This window comes from Mucor velutinosus (assembly GCF_035048745.1).
Source record: "Mucor velutinosus strain NIH1002 chromosome Unknown tig00000093, whole genome shotgun sequence".
In the NCBI taxonomy this organism is placed as follows: domain Eukaryota; kingdom Fungi; phylum Mucoromycota; class Mucoromycetes; order Mucorales; family Mucoraceae; genus Mucor; species Mucor velutinosus.
This window is the reverse complement of record NW_027041907.1, coordinates 3,531,836-3,548,877: the sequence shown is the minus strand read 5'-3', so window position 1 is coordinate 3,548,877 and position 17,042 is coordinate 3,531,836. Positions and strand designations below refer to the sequence as shown.

Below are 17,042 nucleotides of genomic sequence, written 5' to 3'. Positions count from 1 at the left end.
CTAAGGGTGTCAATACTAGTCAAGGTGGCAGTGGTGACTCTGAAAGCAGGTGGCTAGATGGGAATCCTTCAAGTTGTTACAAAGTGCTGTGCACAAAAGTACACTAGAAGCATGAAAGCACGATTCAAGAACAAAGTTTTTACGCTTCAACTGGAACGTATTAGGGCTCTGTCAACGTCTGTATCAGGTGTTGAGACTAGGAATGCTATTGATCAAACTGACAGAGTGTCTACTGCTACGGTGATGCTGAGCAGCAGGTCAGGCAACTAGAAGTTTTGATTGAGAATCAGATACAGAAAGAGACTAGTCAGAATATGCTTCGCTCTGCCACTCGTTGGTTAGAACAGGGAGAACGTAGCAACAAGTATTTCTATCGTTCGATCAAGGTGCGAGAGTCTCAACAGACAATTCAATCCTTAAAGTGCTCTACTACTGGAGATATCTTGGTGGAAGCAGCAGCTATCAACAGGGAGGCACAAGGTTTTTACCAAAGGCTATATACCCCTGATGCTGTCGATGCTGAAGCTATCGATACTCTCCTGGGGAATGTTCCAACTGATGTACGTCTATCATCCTTGGATGGTGATATGCTAATGGAACTTCCAACTCGCGATGTTTTGTTGTCTTTGCTCACTCATGCTCCAAGTCTAAAAGTCCTGGTCTTGACGGTTTGCCTTTTGAATTGTATCAATATCTTGCTGGTGTTTCAACTGATTTTCTTGACTTGCTTGTGGATGTGTTGGGTGCAGCTTTTTCTGGTGTGTTTCCTCCTTCGTGGCAACAAACTCGTATGGTCTTATTGTTCAAGAAGGGTGACCCTCAGTTGTTGGTTAACTGGAGACCTTTGTCCTTAATTAACAGTGATGCCAAGTTATTTACAAAGCTCATTGCTAATCGTATGAACAAAGTGTTGCCAAAGTTAATCAACCCTTATCAAACTGGTTTTCTCCCTCATCGTCTGATCTCTGACAATGGCTGGTTAAATCAGTTGTTGATGTCTCACTTGCGTGTTGTTGCTCCTGATTTACCTCAAGTTGCTGTTTTGTTGGATCAAGAGAAGGCGTATGATCGGGTTCATCCTGAATATCTTTGTCGTGTGTTGCTCCGGTTTGGTTTCCTGGTGAGTTGGTGTCTTGTCTGTCTTCTTTGTTCTTTGGAACCAAGATTTCAGTGTCTATCAATGGTTGGCTTGGTGCTCCTGTACCTCAATTGCGAGGTCTTCGTCAAGGTGATCCTCTCTCTCCATTGCTATTCAATCTGGCATTTGAGCCTTTGCTTCGTTCTCTCCTTGCTTGTCCTGGTCTTTCTGGTGTTACTCTGTCTCCTGTTGATATCCCACGTAAATGGAAGCCTTTACCGGTCGAAGTTCGTGTGGATCATGGTACTGGTGCCCGGAATTGGACTTTGGACTTTGTTAGTGGCTCTGTTGCTCCTCCTCCTGTCAAGATTCTGAGCTATGCGGATGATCTTGAGGTGTTTTTGTCTTCGCCAGAAGAGTGGTCTGTGCTGTTGTCTGTTCTTGATCTGTATGGCCGAGCATCTAATGCGAAAGTCAATATCAGCAAGACAGTGTTGGTGTCGTTGTCTGGTGTGTCACACTCTGCTTGGGTTGCTTTGGCTGATTCTACTGGTCTCCAGTGGCATGACGCTCACTCTCGTGGTGCAGTACGTTACTTGGGTTATCCCTTGTATCATACTGAAAGTCAACTTCAAGACTATCTTGATGGTGTCTTGGTGAAGGTCCAGCGACACAGTAACTTGTTGAAACAAAGGAATCTCTCCATTAGGGGAGCAGGACTAGTGGCTAACTCGTTACTGTTGTCAAAGATATATCATTTGTTGCGTGTTGTTCCTGGTGGTGCTACTACTGCGTCGTGGTTGAAGTCTCTCACTACGGTGGTCCGTGAGTATCTGATGTCCTTTCGCCCTGGTGTTGCTTGGTCTACTTTGTGTCTCCCCCGCAAGTTTGGTGGTGTTGGTCTCGTGGATATAGCAGATCAAAGCTTAGCTTTGCATCTTGTCTATTTGCAACGTTTGTTGCGTCCACCCTCTCCCAGTGATTTTGTCTCCTCTTGGTTGGTGTACGCTTTTCAAGTTTACACTGGTCATAAGTCCATCTTGCCGTGGTTTTGTTTTCCTGGTCTTTACCAGTCTCGTGTGTCTTCTGTGCCTGCTCTAACACATCTTGGAAAGCTTCTGTTGAGATTGCCAAAGCTAGTTCCTTCCTCTGGTTGGTCTGCTAGGTGGTTTCTTGATCTTCCCTTGTGTTCTGTACTCAGTACTGTGCCTTCTGTTCGTCCTCCTCGTGATCCATCATCTCTTGATCCTCGTTTCTTGGTGTCGGATGTCTCTTTCTGGCAACCTGATCTAGGTATAGTTGATGGTGTCACCTCTCATCTTGCTTGGTCATCTCGTGTTTTGCGCCCTGTTTTTCTTGCCTTGAACCGTGATCGTGGTCCTGTCTCTCTGGTATTCCCGCCTGTCATGGATAGTAAGATAGTCTTGTCTCAAGCAGACTATTTTGCTATGCCCCGTTCTGATGGTGCTACCTCTTGGATGCCAGATTGTACACATTGGACTGTCTCCAACTCGTCTCGTTCTGCTGCTCCGGTTGCTCGTCTCTCTCTTGGTGCTTTGCGAAGGTATTGGCACCCTGCAAAGGGTACCATTACCTCTCGTATGGGTCCTCCCTTGAAGTTGCCTGCCCATTTGTTGCTGTCTCCTGCTTTGTGGCGTCTTTTCTGGTCCCTGGAAATGCCTGCAAAGGCTTTCACACCTTGGTGGCGATTGCTACATGACCGTGTCCCGCACCGCTCGTGGTGTCATAAGATTATGCCTACAAAAGTTCTGTCTCCTGCTTGTGCTCTTTGTGGTTTTGCTACAGAGGACCTTTACCATTTCGTGGTGGGTTGCCATGTCAAGTCATTTTTCTGGCAGGATGTAGTCTCTTTGTTGTCACTTCAAGAGCTACTCCCCTCTGCTTCTTCTATTTGGTTGGCGCTGACTACCTTTTGTAGTGGTTCGGATTTGTTGGTGATCGATGAGGATGTTCTGATTGCTCTTGGTGCTGCTTACAGTACACTTTGGAAGTATCATTGGCGATGCGTCATAGACGAGGAGCCTTGGATAGCTTCTGCTGCTATCAACATGGTCCGTCAAGACCATAGTACACTCTTTTCTTCTCTTTCTTTGGCAAGTGTTCAAGCTGGCACCTTGGCCTTGCCTGTAATTACTGTATAGATTATAAATTTAAAGCTAATAAAGATACACTTTAATACAAAAAAAAAAAAGCGTATTCATCACTTTTTAAAAAGTTTTCGATTACGCCATCTTTGAACAACGATATCTCGACAACTAGGATACATCCATCTTGCATCCAAGTATATTTAGATACATCCATTTCAGCTCTACAACATATCTTGATTTCAGATTGATTCAACAATTTTTCGTCGAATTCATCTTTTTCACTACTTTTTCAACAACGCGACTTAGTTACACTCTAGATTACAAGTTACACTCTACGTCTGTTACACTCCATGTCTTCCCAATCTGAATTGACTTGGGCTCAAAGAGCTTCACGTCAAAAGGTGGGTCGATTTCTCCAGCCCAACAAGCGACGATTGGACAATCCAACTGATGTACCACTGGTGGGTACTGTTCTCTATGAAGATGATGACCTGAAGGGTCAAATTTTGGCAAGCAAGGCTATGGCGATTATTCAGCAATCCCTTTCTTCTGGTTCTGTTCTGTTCACGTTTCAGAAAACTTTGTTTCCTGATCGTGTTGCCGCTTACAAAGTGATTCAAGATCAAATCTCACCTGACGTGGAATTTCGATCTCTTAGTTTGTATGATTCTCGTGCTGATGGTTCTCTGCTGATTGAAGCCAGGTTTGCTCAGGTGGAGCATGCACAAGTGGCTATGCGTGAAGGGGTGACAGTACAAGGTGTAGTGTACAAAGCGTCTACCTCCAAGGAAAGTGCTGAATTTGGGGATGTCAAGCATGTGCGGTTTACACTTATGCGTATGGTGGACAAGACCACTTTTTTGTCGGATCTTATGGAGTCCTTGTCGTACTTTGGTAAGGTACTGCAAGTGAAGAAGTTTACTCACCGTGGTTACTTTGAGGGTAAACTTTCGGTGATTTTGGATACTTCTGTTGGATTTCAGGTAGGGGATGAGTGGCAGGAGGCCAAGCCCCTAGATAGAATGCTCTATCTGAGCGAATTTGATTGTTTTGTGCCAGCGACTTATCAAGGTGCTCCACCTGTTTGTCATTTCTGTCAACACAGCGGTCATGTTCGCGCCAAATGTCCTGAATTGGCTAGACGTCGTTGCTTTAGGTGCAATAAGCAAGGGCACATGTTGCGTTTTTGCCCTGAAAAGGAGGTTCAGTCTGCAAATTTCACCAAGAAGCACAAAGTTCACCATCATTCTGAGGATTCTGAGGATGTCACTCTGGCTCGTAAGAACACTGTGGAATTGATGGAATATATTGAGAAGGAAAAATTAGGCGTAGGTAAGGAGGTGGAGAAGGTAGAAGAAGAAGAACTCGATTATCGTGTAGTCGAGGATGAATCTCTTCAGGGTGAAAGTGTTGACGAATCTGAAAATGATGAGTCCACTGGTAACGAGGATTTGGATCTTCTGAGTGAAGATAACCACCAGGTAAGTATGAATGATGATGAGGACATGGAGGACGACAAGATTGTGCTTGCTGGAGCTCCCAAGAAGCTGGATACCGTGCGTGGTTCTGCCTACTCCAAGTATGCGTCTGCTGAGGTGGCTGTGAATATGAACATTGACTCGCCTGAGGAGATGTTGAATTTGACCAAGTTGAAGGATCTTGCTCAGCGCAAAAGAATGGAGTTCAATGCAAACCTGAAAGGTACTACTGGTGCTGGTGTAAAAGGTGATAACAAGCAGGATAACTCTGGTGGTGTTTCTTCTGGTACTGGTGCTAAGGGTAACAAGTCTGGTGTTGCTTCTGGTGTTGCTTCCGGTGGTGTTTCTGGTGGTGTTTCTGGTGGTGTTTCTGGTGTTGTCAAGAATAGCAAGACTAATGGCCGTGCGCCTCTCAAGACTAAGCAAGACGCCCGTAGGGCTCAATGAGTACAAAATTAGGCATCAAGATTGGCTCCTTGAACACGCGTAGCTTGTTCATGCAGTCTAATCCTACAAATTTCAAAGAGTTTTCATCTTATCTTCGCTCCTCCTCTCTCCATCTGGATATCCTTTGCTTGCAAGAGGTATCTCATTTCCGCTCTCAATCTACTCTCACTGAATCTCAAGTCCGTTCCTTTTCTTTTGCTTTTCCTAATTGTTCTCTCGTTGTGTCCAAGCACTGTGCTATTATATGTCTCAATTCTCGTTATTCTTTGGTGGATACGGAGGTATTGTTGGATGAACGTTGTCTTGTTGCATCTGTCGTAGATGCCTCAAGCAATGTTTTGTGCAAAGTGGCCAATATTTATGGTCCCGCGCAGTCTTTTGACCGTCCTTCATTTATCTCTGATTTTCTCTCTCTTTCTGTTTGGTCTGATGTGTTCAACACACCTTGGATGGTTATGGGTGATTTCAACATTCACTTGCATTCTTTGTCTACTTCTCGTCAAGCCGATGTCGCTCCTTTTGTTCACTGGTTGCGTACTCACTTTGTCAATTGTCATCCGGATGGTTTAGCTACGTTTCCAAAGAGCAATACTTGTATTGATTACATCTTTGGTCACTCTTCTCTTGCTCCTCGTTTGACTAATAGTCAGTTACTATATATGCCTAGTAGGTGGACGGATCACTCTCTTTTGACTGTTGAAATGTTGCCTGCGACAGCTAGTATTGGTCCTGGTAGTTGGCGGTTCAATCCAACTCTGCTTGATGATAAGGAATTTGTTGCGTTGTTGAATGCCACGGTGTCATTGTTCTTCTCTGGTGCTGTTGGTGGTGGGTCTAAGGGTGTCAATACTAGTCAAGGTGGCAGTGGTGACTCTGAAAGCACGGTGGCTAGATGGGAATCCTTCAAGTTGTTACTAAAGTGCTGTGCACAAAAGTACACTAGAAGCATGAAAGCACGATTCAAGAACAAAGTTTTTACGCTTCAACTGGAACGTATTAGGGCTCTGTCAACGTCTGTATCAGGTGTTGAGACTAGGAATGCTATTGATCAAACTGACAGAGTGTCTACTGCTACAGGTGATGCTGAGCAGCAGGTCAGGCAACTAGAAGTTTTGATTGAGAATCAGATACAGAAAGAGACTAGTCAGAATATGCTTCGCTCTGCCACTCGTTGGTTAGAACAGGGAGAACGTAGCAACAAGTATTTCTATCGTTCGATCAAGGTGCGAGAGTCTCAACAGACAATTCAATCCTTAAAGTGCTCTACTACTGGAGATATCTTGGTGGAAGCAGCAGCTATCAACAGGGAGGCACAAGGTTTTTACCAAAGGCTATATACCCCTGATGCTGTCGATGCTGAAGCTATCGATACTCTCCTGGGGAATGTTCCAACTGATGTACGTCTATCATCCTTGGATGGTGATATGCTAATGGAACTTCCAACTCGCGATGTTTTGTTGTCTTTGCTCACTCATGCTCCCAAGTCTAAAAGTCCTGGTCTTGACGGTTTGCCTTTTGAATTGTATCAATATCTTGCTGGTGTTTCAACTGATTTTCTTGACTTGCTTGTGGATGTGTTGGGTGCAGCTTTTTCTGGTGTGTTTCCTCCTTCGTGGCAACAAACTCGTATGGTCTTATTGTTCAAGAAGGGTGACCCTCAGTTGTTGGTTAACTGGAGACCTTTGTCCTTAATTAACAGTGATGCCAAGTTATTTACAAAGCTCATTGCTAATCGTATGAACAAAGTGTTGCCAAAGTTAATCAACCCTTATCAAACTGGTTTTCTCCCTCATCGTCTGATCTCTGACAATGGCTGGTTAAATCAGTTGTTGATGTCTCACTTGCGTGTTGTTGCTCCTGATTTACCTCAAGTTGCTGTTTTGTTGGATCAAGAGAAGGCGTATGATCGGGTTCATCCTGAATATCTTTGTCGTGTGTTGCTCCGGTTTGGTTTTCCTGGTGAGTTGGTGTCTTGTCTGTCTTCTTTGTTCTTTGGAACCAAGATTTCAGTGTCTATCAATGGTTGGCTTGGTGCTCCTGTACCTCAATTGCGAGGTCTTCGTCAAGGTGATCCTCTCTCTCCATTGCTATTCAATCTGGCATTTGAGCCTTTGCTTCGTTCTCTCCTTGCTTGTCCTGGTCTTTCTGGTGTTACTCTGTCTCCTGTTGATATCCCACGTAAATGGAAGCCTTTACCGGTCGAAGTTCGTGTGGATCATGGTACTGGTGCCCGGAATTGGACTTTGGACTTTGTTAGTGGCTCTGTTGCTCCTCCTCCTGTCAAGATTCTGAGCTATGCGGATGATCTTGAGGTGTTTTTGTCTTCGCCAGAAGAGTGGTCTGTGCTGTTGTCTGTTCTTGATCTGTATGGCCGAGCATCTAATGCGAAAGTCAATATCAGCAAGACAGTGTTGGTGTCGTTGTCTGGTGTGTCACACTCTGCTTGGGTTGCTTTGGCTGATTCTACTGGTCTCCAGTGGCATGACGCTCACTCTCGTGGTGCAGTACGTTACTTGGGTTATCCCTTGTATCATACTGAAAGTCAACTTCAAGACTATCTTGATGGTGTCTTGGTGAAGGTCCAGCGACACAGTAACTTGTTGAAACAAAGGAATCTCTCCATTAGGGGAGCAGGACTAGTGGCTAACTCGTTACTGTTGTCAAAGATATATCATTTGTTGCGTGTTGTTCCTGGTGGTGCTACTACTGCGTCGTGGTTGAAGTCTCTCACTACGGTGGTCCGTGAGTATCTGATGTCCTTTCGCCCTGGTGTTGCTTGGTCTACTTTGTGTCTCCCCCGCAAGTTTGGTGGTGTTGGTCTCGTGGATATAGCAGATCAAAGCTTAGCTTTGCATCTTGTCTATTTGCAACGTTTGTTGCGTCCACCCTCTCCCAGTGATTTTGTCTCCTCTTGGTTGGTGTACGCTTTTCAAGTTTACACTGGTCATAAGTCCATCTTGCCGTGGTTTTGTTTTCCTGGTCTTTACCAGTCTCGTGTGTCTTCTGTGCCTGCTCTAACACATCTTGGAAAGCTTCTGTTGAGATTGCCAAAGCTAGTTCCTTCCTCTGGTTGGTCTGCTAGGTGGTTTCTTGATCTTCCCTTGTGTTCTGTACTCAGTACTGTGCCTTCTGTTCGTCCTCCTCGTGATCCATCATCTCTTGATCCTCGTTTCTTGGTGTCGGATGTCTCTTTCTGGCAACCTGATCTAGGTATAGTTGATGGTGTCACCTCTCATCTTGCTTGGTCATCTCGTGTTTTGCGCCCTGTTTTTCTTGCCTTGAACCGTGATCGTGGTCCTGTCTCTCTGGTATTCCCGCCTGTCATGGATAGTAAGATAGTCTTGTCTCAAGCAGACTATTTTGCTATGCCCCGTTCTGATGGTGCTACCTCTTGGATGCCAGATTGTACACATTGGACTGTCTCCAACTCGTCTCGTTCTGCTGCTCCGGTTGCTCGTCTCTCTCTTGGTGCTTTGCGAAGGTATTGGCACCCTGCAAAGGGTACCATTACCTCTCGTATGGGTCCTCCCTTGAAGTTGCCTGCCCATTTGTTGCTGTCTCCTGCTTTGTGGCGTCTTTTCTGGTCCCTGGAAATGCCTGCAAAGGCTTTCACACCTTGGTGGCGATTGCTACATGACCGTGTCCCGCACCGCTCGTGGTGTCATAAGATTATGCCTACAAAAGTTCTGTCTCCTGCTTGTGCTCTTTGTGGTTTTGCTACAGAGGACCTTTACCATTTCGTGGTGGGTTGCCATGTCAAGTCATTTTTCTGGCAGGATGTAGTCTCTTTGTTGTCACTTCAAGAGCTACTCCCCTCTGCTTCTTCTATTTGGTTGGCGCTGACTACCTTTTGTAGTGGTTCGGATTTGTTGGTGATCGATGAGGATGTTCTGATTGCTCTTGGTGCTGCTTACAGTACACTTTGGAAGTATCATTGGCGATGCGTCATAGACGAGGAGCCTTGGATAGCTTCTGCTGCTATCAACATGGTCCGTCAAGACCATAGTACACTCTTTTCTTCTCTTTCTTTGGCAAGTGTTCAAGCTGGCACCTTGGCCTTGCCTGTAATTACTGTATAGATTATAAATTTAAAGCTAATAAAGATACACTTTAATACAAAAAAAAAAAAGCGTATTCATCACTTTTTAAAAAGTTTTCGATTACGCCATCTTTGAACAACGATATCTCGACAACTAGGATACATCCATCTTGCATCCAAGTATATTTAGATACATCCATTTCAGCTCTACAACATATCTTGATTTCAGATTGATTCAACAATTTTTCGTCGAATTCATCTTTTTCACTACTTTTTCAACAACGCGACTTAGTTACACTCTAGATTACAAGTTACACTCTACGTCTGTTACACTCCATGTCTTCCCAATCTGAATTGACTTGGGCTCAAAGAGCTTCACGTCAAAAGGTGGGTCGATTTCTCCAGCCCAACAAGCGACGATTGGACAATCCAACTGATGTACCACTGGTGGGTACTGTTCTCTATGAAGATGATGACCTGAAGGGTCAAATTTTGGCAAGCAAGGCTATGGCGATTATTCAGCAATCCCTTTCTTCTGGTTCTGTTCTGTTCACGTTTCAGAAAACTTTGTTTCCTGATCGTGTTGCCGCTTACAAAGTGATTCAAGATCAAATCTCACCTGACGTGGAATTTCGATCTCTTAGTTTGTATGATTCTCGTGCTGATGGTTCTCTGCTGATTGAAGCCAGGTTTGCTCAGGTGGAGCATGCACAAGTGGCTATGCGTGAAGGGGTGACAGTACAAGGTGTAGTGTACAAAGCGTCTACCTCCAAGGAAAGTGCTGAATTTGGGGATGTCAAGCATGTGCGGTTTACACTTATGCGTATGGTGGACAAGACCACTTTTTTGTCGGATCTTATGGAGTCCTTGTCGTACTTTGGTAAGGTACTGCAAGTGAAGAAGTTTACTCACCGTGGTTACTTTGAGGGTAAACTTTCGGTGATTTTGGATACTTCTGTTGGATTTCAGGTAGGGGATGAGTGGCAGGAGGCCAAGCCCCTAGATAGAATGCTCTATCTGAGCGAATTTGATTGTTTTGTGCCAGCGACTTATCAAGGTGCTCCACCTGTTTGTCATTTCTGTCAACACAGCGGTCATGTTCGCGCCAAATGTCCTGAATTGGCTAGACGTCGTTGCTTTAGGTGCAATAAGCAAGGGCACATGTTGCGTTTTTGCCCTGAAAAGGAGGTTCAGTCTGCAAATTTCACCAAGAAGCACAAAGTTCACCATCATTCTGAGGATTCTGAGGATGTCACTCTGGCTCGTAAGAACACTGTGGAATTGATGGAATATATTGAGAAGGAAAAATTAGGCGTAGGTAAGGAGGTGGAGAAGGTAGAAGAAGAAGAACTCGATTATCGTGTAGTCGAGGATGAATCTCTTCAGGGTGAAAGTGTTGACGAATCTGAAAATGATGAGTCCACTGGTAACGAGGATTTGGATCTTCTGAGTGAAGATAACCACCAGGTAAGTATGAATGATGATGAGGACATGGAGGACGACAAGATTGTGCTTGCTGGAGCTCCCAAGAAGCTGGATACCGTGCGTGGTTCTGCCTACTCCAAGTATGCGTCTGCTGAGGTGGCTGTGAATATGAACATTGACTCGCCTGAGGAGATGTTGAATTTGACCAAGTTGAAGGATCTTGCTCAGCGCAAAAGAATGGAGTTCAATGCAAACCTGAAAGGTACTACTGGTGCTGGTGTAAAAGGTGATAACAAGCAGGATAACTCTGGTGGTGTTTCTTCTGGTACTGGTGCTAAGGGTAACAAGTCTGGTGTTGCTTCTGGTGTTGCTTCCGGTGGTGTTTCTGGTGGTGTTTCTGGTGGTGTTTCTGGTGTTGTCAAGAATAGCAAGACTAATGGCCGTGCGCCTCTCAAGACTAAGCAAGACGCCCGTAGGGCTCAATGAGTACAAAATTAGGCATCAAGATTGGCTCCTTGAACACGCGTAGCTTGTTCATGCAGTCTAATCCTACAAATTTCAAAGAGTTTTCATCTTATCTTCGCTCCTCCTCTCTCCATCTGGATATCCTTTGCTTGCAAGAGGTATCTCATTTCCGCTCTCAATCTACTCTCACTGAATCTCAAGTCCGTTCCTTTTCTTTTGCTTTTCCTAATTGTTCTCTCGTTGTGTCCAAGCACTGTGCTATTATATGTCTCAATTCTCGTTATTCTTTGGTGGATACGGAGGTATTGTTGGATGAACGTTGTCTTGTTGCATCTGTCGTAGATGCCTCAAGCAATGTTTTGTGCAAAGTGGCCAATATTTATGGTCCCGCGCAGTCTTTTGACCGTCCTTCATTTATCTCTGATTTTCTCTCTCTTTCTGTTTGGTCTGATGTGTTCAACACACCTTGGATGGTTATGGGTGATTTCAACATTCACTTGCATTCTTTGTCTACTTCTCGTCAAGCCGATGTCGCTCCTTTTGTTCACTGGTTGCGTACTCACTTTGTCAATTGTCATCCGGATGGTTTAGCTACGTTTCCAAAGAGCAATACTTGTATTGATTACATCTTTGGTCACTCTTCTCTTGCTCCTCGTTTGACTAATAGTCAGTTACTATATATGCCTAGTAGGTGGACGGATCACTCTCTTTTGACTGTTGAAATGTTGCCTGCGACAGCTAGTATTGGTCCTGGTAGTTGGCGGTTCAATCCAACTCTGCTTGATGATAAGGAATTTGTTGCGTTGTTGAATGCCACGGTGTCATTGTTCTTCTCTGGTGCTGTTGGTGGTGGGTCTAAGGGTGTCAATACTAGTCAAGGTGGCAGTGGTGACTCTGAAAGCACGGTGGCTAGATGGGAATCCTTCAAGTTGTTACTAAAGTGCTGTGCACAAAAGTACACTAGAAGCATGAAAGCACGATTCAAGAACAAAGTTTTTACGCTTCAACTGGAACGTATTAGGGCTCTGTCAACGTCTGTATCAGGTGTTGAGACTAGGAATGCTATTGATCAAACTGACAGAGTGTCTACTGCTACAGGTGATGCTGAGCAGCAGGTCAGGCAACTAGAAGTTTTGATTGAGAATCAGATACAGAAAGAGACTAGTCAGAATATGCTTCGCTCTGCCACTCGTTGGTTAGAACAGGGAGAACGTAGCAACAAGTATTTCTATCGTTCGATCAAGGTGCGAGAGTCTCAACAGACAATTCAATCCTTAAAGTGCTCTACTACTGGAGATATCTTGGTGGAAGCAGCAGCTATCAACAGGGAGGCACAAGGTTTTTACCAAAGGCTATATACCCCTGATGCTGTCGATGCTGAAGCTATCGATACTCTCCTGGGGAATGTTCCAACTGATGTACGTCTATCATCCTTGGATGGTGATATGCTAATGGAACTTCCAACTCGCGATGTTTTGTTGTCTTTGCTCACTCATGCTCCCAAGTCTAAAAGTCCTGGTCTTGACGGTTTGCCTTTTGAATTGTATCAATATCTTGCTGGTGTTTCAACTGATTTTCTTGACTTGCTTGTGGATGTGTTGGGTGCAGCTTTTTCTGGTGTGTTTCCTCCTTCGTGGCAACAAACTCGTATGGTCTTATTGTTCAAGAAGGGTGACCCTCAGTTGTTGGTTAACTGGAGACCTTTGTCCTTAATTAACAGTGATGCCAAGTTATTTACAAAGCTCATTGCTAATCGTATGAACAAAGTGTTGCCAAAGTTAATCAACCCTTATCAAACTGGTTTTCTCCCTCATCGTCTGATCTCTGACAATGGCTGGTTAAATCAGTTGTTGATGTCTCACTTGCGTGTTGTTGCTCCTGATTTACCTCAAGTTGCTGTTTTGTTGGATCAAGAGAAGGCGTATGATCGGGTTCATCCTGAATATCTTTGTCGTGTGTTGCTCCGGTTTGGTTTTCCTGGTGAGTTGGTGTCTTGTCTGTCTTCTTTGTTCTTTGGAACCAAGATTTCAGTGTCTATCAATGGTTGGCTTGGTGCTCCTGTACCTCAATTGCGAGGTCTTCGTCAAGGTGATCCTCTCTCTCCATTGCTATTCAATCTGGCATTTGAGCCTTTGCTTCGTTCTCTCCTTGCTTGTCCTGGTCTTTCTGGTGTTACTCTGTCTCCTGTTGATATCCCACGTAAATGGAAGCCTTTACCGGTCGAAGTTCGTGTGGATCATGGTACTGGTGCCCGGAATTGGACTTTGGACTTTGTTAGTGGCTCTGTTGCTCCTCCTCCTGTCAAGATTCTGAGCTATGCGGATGATCTTGAGGTGTTTTTGTCTTCGCCAGAAGAGTGGTCTGTGCTGTTGTCTGTTCTTGATCTGTATGGCCGAGCATCTAATGCGAAAGTCAATATCAGCAAGACAGTGTTGGTGTCGTTGTCTGGTGTGTCACACTCTGCTTGGGTTGCTTTGGCTGATTCTACTGGTCTCCAGTGGCATGACGCTCACTCTCGTGGTGCAGTACGTTACTTGGGTTATCCCTTGTATCATACTGAAAGTCAACTTCAAGACTATCTTGATGGTGTCTTGGTGAAGGTCCAGCGACACAGTAACTTGTTGAAACAAAGGAATCTCTCCATTAGGGGAGCAGGACTAGTGGCTAACTCGTTACTGTTGTCAAAGGTATATCATTTGTTGCGTGTTGTTCCTGGTGGTGCTACTACTGCGTCGTGGTTGAAGTCTCTCACTACGGTGGTCCGTGAGTATCTGATGTCCTTTCGCCCTGGTGTTGCTTGGTCTACTTTGTGTCTCCCCCGCAAGTTTGGTGGTGTTGGTCTCGTGGATATAGCAGATCAAAGCTTAGCTTTGCATCTTGTCTATTTGCAACGTTTGTTGCGTCCACCCTCTCCCAGTGATTTTGTCTCCTCTTGGTTGGTGTACGCTTTTCAAGTTTACACTGGTCATAAGTCCATCTTGCCGTGGTTTTGTTTTCCTGGTCTTTACCAGTCTCGTGTGTCTTCTGTGCCTGCTCTAACACATCTTGGAAAGCTTCTGTTGAGATTGCCAAAGCTAGTTCCTTCCTCTGGTTGGTCTGCTAGGTGGTTTCTTGATCTTCCCTTGTGTTCTGTACTCAGTACTGTGCCTTCTGTTCGTCCTCCTCGTGATCCATCATCTCTTGATCCTCGTTTCTTGGTGTCGGATGTCTCTTTCTGGCAACCTGATCTAGGTATAGTTGATGGTGTCACCTCTCATCTTGCTTGGTCATCTCGTGTTTTGCGCCCTGTTTTTCTTGCCTTGAACCGTGATCGTGGTCCTGTCTCTCTGGTATTCCCGCCTGTCATGGATAGTAAGATAGTCTTGTCTCAAGCAGACTATTTTGCTATGCCCCGTTCTGATGGTGCTACCTCTTGGATGCCAGATTGTACACATTGGACTGTCTCCAACTCGTCTCGTTCTGCTGCTCCGGTTGCTCGTCTCTCTCTTGGTGCTTTGCGAAGGTATTGGCACCCTGCAAAGGGTACCATTACCTCTCGTATGGGTCCTCCCTTGAAGTTGCCTGCCCATTTGTTGCTGTCTCCTGCTTTGTGGCGTCTTTTCTGGTCCCTGGAAATGCCTGCAAAGGCTTTCACACCTTGGTGGCGATTGCTACATGACCGTGTCCCGCACCGCTCGTGGTGTCATAAGATTATGCCTACAAAAGTTCTGTCTCCTGCTTGTGCTCTTTGTGGTTTTGCTACAGAGGACCTTTACCATTTCGTGGTGGGTTGCCATGTCAAGTCATTTTTCTGGCAGGATGTAGTCTCTTTGTTGTCACTTCAAGAGCTACTCCCCTCTGCTTCTTCTATTTGGTTGGCGCTGACTACCTTTTGTAGTGGTTCGGATTTGTTGGTGATCGATGAGGATGTTCTGATTGCTCTTGGTGCTGCTTACAGTACACTTTGGAAGTATCATTGGCGATGCGTCATAGACGAGGAGCCTTGGATAGCTTCTGCTGCTATCAACATGGTCCGTCAAGACCATAGTACACTCTTTTCTTCTCTTTCTTTGGCAAGTGTTCAAGCTGGCACCTTGGCCTTGCCTGTAATTACTGTATAGATTATAAATTTAAAGCTAATAAAGATACACTTTAATACAAAAAAAAAAAAGCGTATTCATCACTTTTTAAAAAGTTTTCGATTACGCCATCTTTGAACAACGATATCTCGACAACTAGGATACATCCATCTTGCATCCAAGTATATTTAGATACATCCATTTCAGCTCTACAACATATCTTGATTTCAGATCGATTCAACAATTTTTCGTCGAATTCATCTTTTTCACTACTTTTTCAACAACGCGACTTAGTTACACTCTAGATTACAAGTTACACTCTACGTCTGTTACACTCCATGTCTTCCCAATCTGAATTGACTTGGGCTCAAAGAGCTTCACGTCAAAAGGTGGGTCGATTTCTCCAACCCAACAAGCGACGATTGGACAATCCAACTGATGTACCACTGGTGGGTATTGTTCTCTATGAAGATGATGACCTGAAGGGTCAAATTTTGGCAAGCAAGGCTATGGCGATTATTCAGCAATCCCTTTCTTCTGGTTCTGTTCTGTTCACGTTTCAGAAAACTTTGTTTCCTGATCGTGTTGCCGCTTACAAAGTGATTCAAGATCAAATCTCACCTGACGTGGAATTTCGACCTCTTAGTTTGTATGATTCTCGTGCTGATGGTTCTCTGCTGATTGAAGCCAGGTTTGCTCAGGTGGAGCATGCACAAGTGGCTATGCGTGAAGGGGTGACAGTACAAGGTGTAGTGTACAAAGCGTCTACCTCCAAGGAAAGTGCTGAATTTGGGGATGTCAAGCATGTGCGGTTTACACTTATGCGTATGGTGGACAAGACCACTTTTTTGTCGGATCTTATGGAGTCCTTGTCGTACTTTGGTAAGGTACTGCAAGTGAAGAAGTTTACTCACCGTGGTTACTTTGAGGGTAAACTTTCGGTGATTTTGGATACTTCTGTTGGATTTCAGGTAGGGGATGAGTGGCAGGAGGCCAAGCCCCTAGATAGAATGCTCTATCTGAGCGAATTTGACTGTTTTGTGCCAGCGACTTACCAAGGTGCTCCACCTGTTTGTCATTTCTGTCAACACAGCGGTCATGTTCGCGCCAAATGTCCTGAATTGGCTAGACGTCGTTGCTTTAGGTGCAATAAGCAAGGGCACATGTTGCGTTTTTGCCCTGAAAAGGAGGTTCAGTCTGCAAATTTCACCAAGAAGCACAAAGTTCACCATCATTCTGAGGATTCTGAGGATGTCACTCTGGCTCGTAAGAACACTGTGGAATTGATGGAGTATATTGAGAAGGAAAAATTAGGCCTAGGTAAGGAGGTGGAGAAGGTAGAAGAAGAAGAACTCGACTATCGTGTAGTCGAGGATGAATCTCTTCAGGGTGAAAGTGTTGACGAATCTGAAAATGATGAGTCCACTGGTAACGAGGATTTGGATCTTCTGAGTGAAGATAACCACCAGGTAAGTATGAATGAGGATGAGGACATGGAGGACGACAAGATTGTGCTTGCTGGAGCTCCCAAGAAGCTGGATACCGTGCGTGGTTCTGCCTACTCCAAGTATGCGTCTGCTGAGGTGGCTGTGAATATGAACATTGACTCGCCTGAGGAGATGTTGAATTTGACCAAGTTGAAGGATCTTGCTCAGCGCAAAAGAATGGAGTTCAATGCAAACCTGAAAGGTACTACTGGTGCTGGTGTAAAAGGTGATAACAAGCAGGATAACTCTGGTGGTGTTTCTTCTGGTACTGGTGCTAAGGGTAACAAGTCTGGTGTTGCTTCTGGTGTTGCTTCCGGTGGTGTTTCTGGTGGTGTTTCTGGTGGTGTTTCTGGTGTTGTCAAGAATAGCAAGACTAATGGCCGTGCGCCTCTCAAGACTAAGCAAGACGCCCGTAGGGCTCAATGAGTACAAAATTAGGCATCAAGATTGGCTCCTT

General features: G+C 44.9%; 6 protein-coding genes across 6 annotated transcripts; all 6 read left to right on the top strand.

Moving 5' to 3' along the window:
- Positions 1-314: 314 nt before the first annotated feature.
- Positions 315-3,240, top strand: ATC70_002920 (uncharacterized protein; the record flags this gene model as incomplete). The annotated part of the gene is made up of 3 exons (XM_064822290.1): positions 315-560; positions 647-1,120; positions 1,165-3,240. 3 exons carry the CDS (start codon positions 315-317, stop codon positions 3,238-3,240), a joined length of 2,796 nt encoding a protein of 931 aa, XP_064681976.1.
- A 296-nt stretch (positions 3,241-3,536) lies between these two features.
- On the top strand, positions 3,537-5,111 carry RPL43_2 (60S ribosomal protein L43; the record flags this gene model as incomplete). Its single annotated transcript, XM_064822289.1, has 1 exon — positions 3,537-5,111. The coding sequence occupies one exon, from the start codon at positions 3,537-3,539 to the stop codon at positions 5,109-5,111; it is 1,575 nt and encodes a 524-aa protein (XP_064681975.1).
- Positions 5,112-5,161: 50 nt separating this feature from the next.
- Positions 5,162-9,190, top strand: rpl35_2 (60S ribosomal protein L35, L29; the record flags this gene model as incomplete). The annotated part of the gene is made up of 1 exon (XM_064822288.1): positions 5,162-9,190. One exon carries the CDS (start codon positions 5,162-5,164, stop codon positions 9,188-9,190), a length of 4,029 nt encoding a protein of 1,342 aa, XP_064681974.1.
- Positions 9,191-9,486: 296 nt separating this feature from the next.
- On the top strand, positions 9,487-11,061 carry ATC70_002917 (uncharacterized protein; the record flags this gene model as incomplete). Its single annotated transcript, XM_064822287.1, has 1 exon — positions 9,487-11,061. The coding sequence occupies one exon, from the start codon at positions 9,487-9,489 to the stop codon at positions 11,059-11,061; it is 1,575 nt and encodes a 524-aa protein (XP_064681973.1).
- A 50-nt stretch (positions 11,062-11,111) lies between these two features.
- ATC70_002916 (uncharacterized protein) lies at positions 11,112-15,140 on the top strand (the record flags this gene model as incomplete). The annotated part of the gene is made up of 1 exon (XM_064822286.1): positions 11,112-15,140. The coding sequence occupies one exon, from the start codon at positions 11,112-11,114 to the stop codon at positions 15,138-15,140; it is 4,029 nt and encodes a 1,342-aa protein (XP_064681972.1).
- A 296-nt stretch (positions 15,141-15,436) lies between these two features.
- On the top strand, positions 15,437-17,011 carry HSP82_2 (Hsp90 chaperone hsp82; the record flags this gene model as incomplete). Its single annotated transcript, XM_064822285.1, has 1 exon — positions 15,437-17,011. One exon carries the CDS (start codon positions 15,437-15,439, stop codon positions 17,009-17,011), a length of 1,575 nt encoding a protein of 524 aa, XP_064681971.1.
- Between the last annotated feature and the right edge of the window lie 31 nt (positions 17,012-17,042).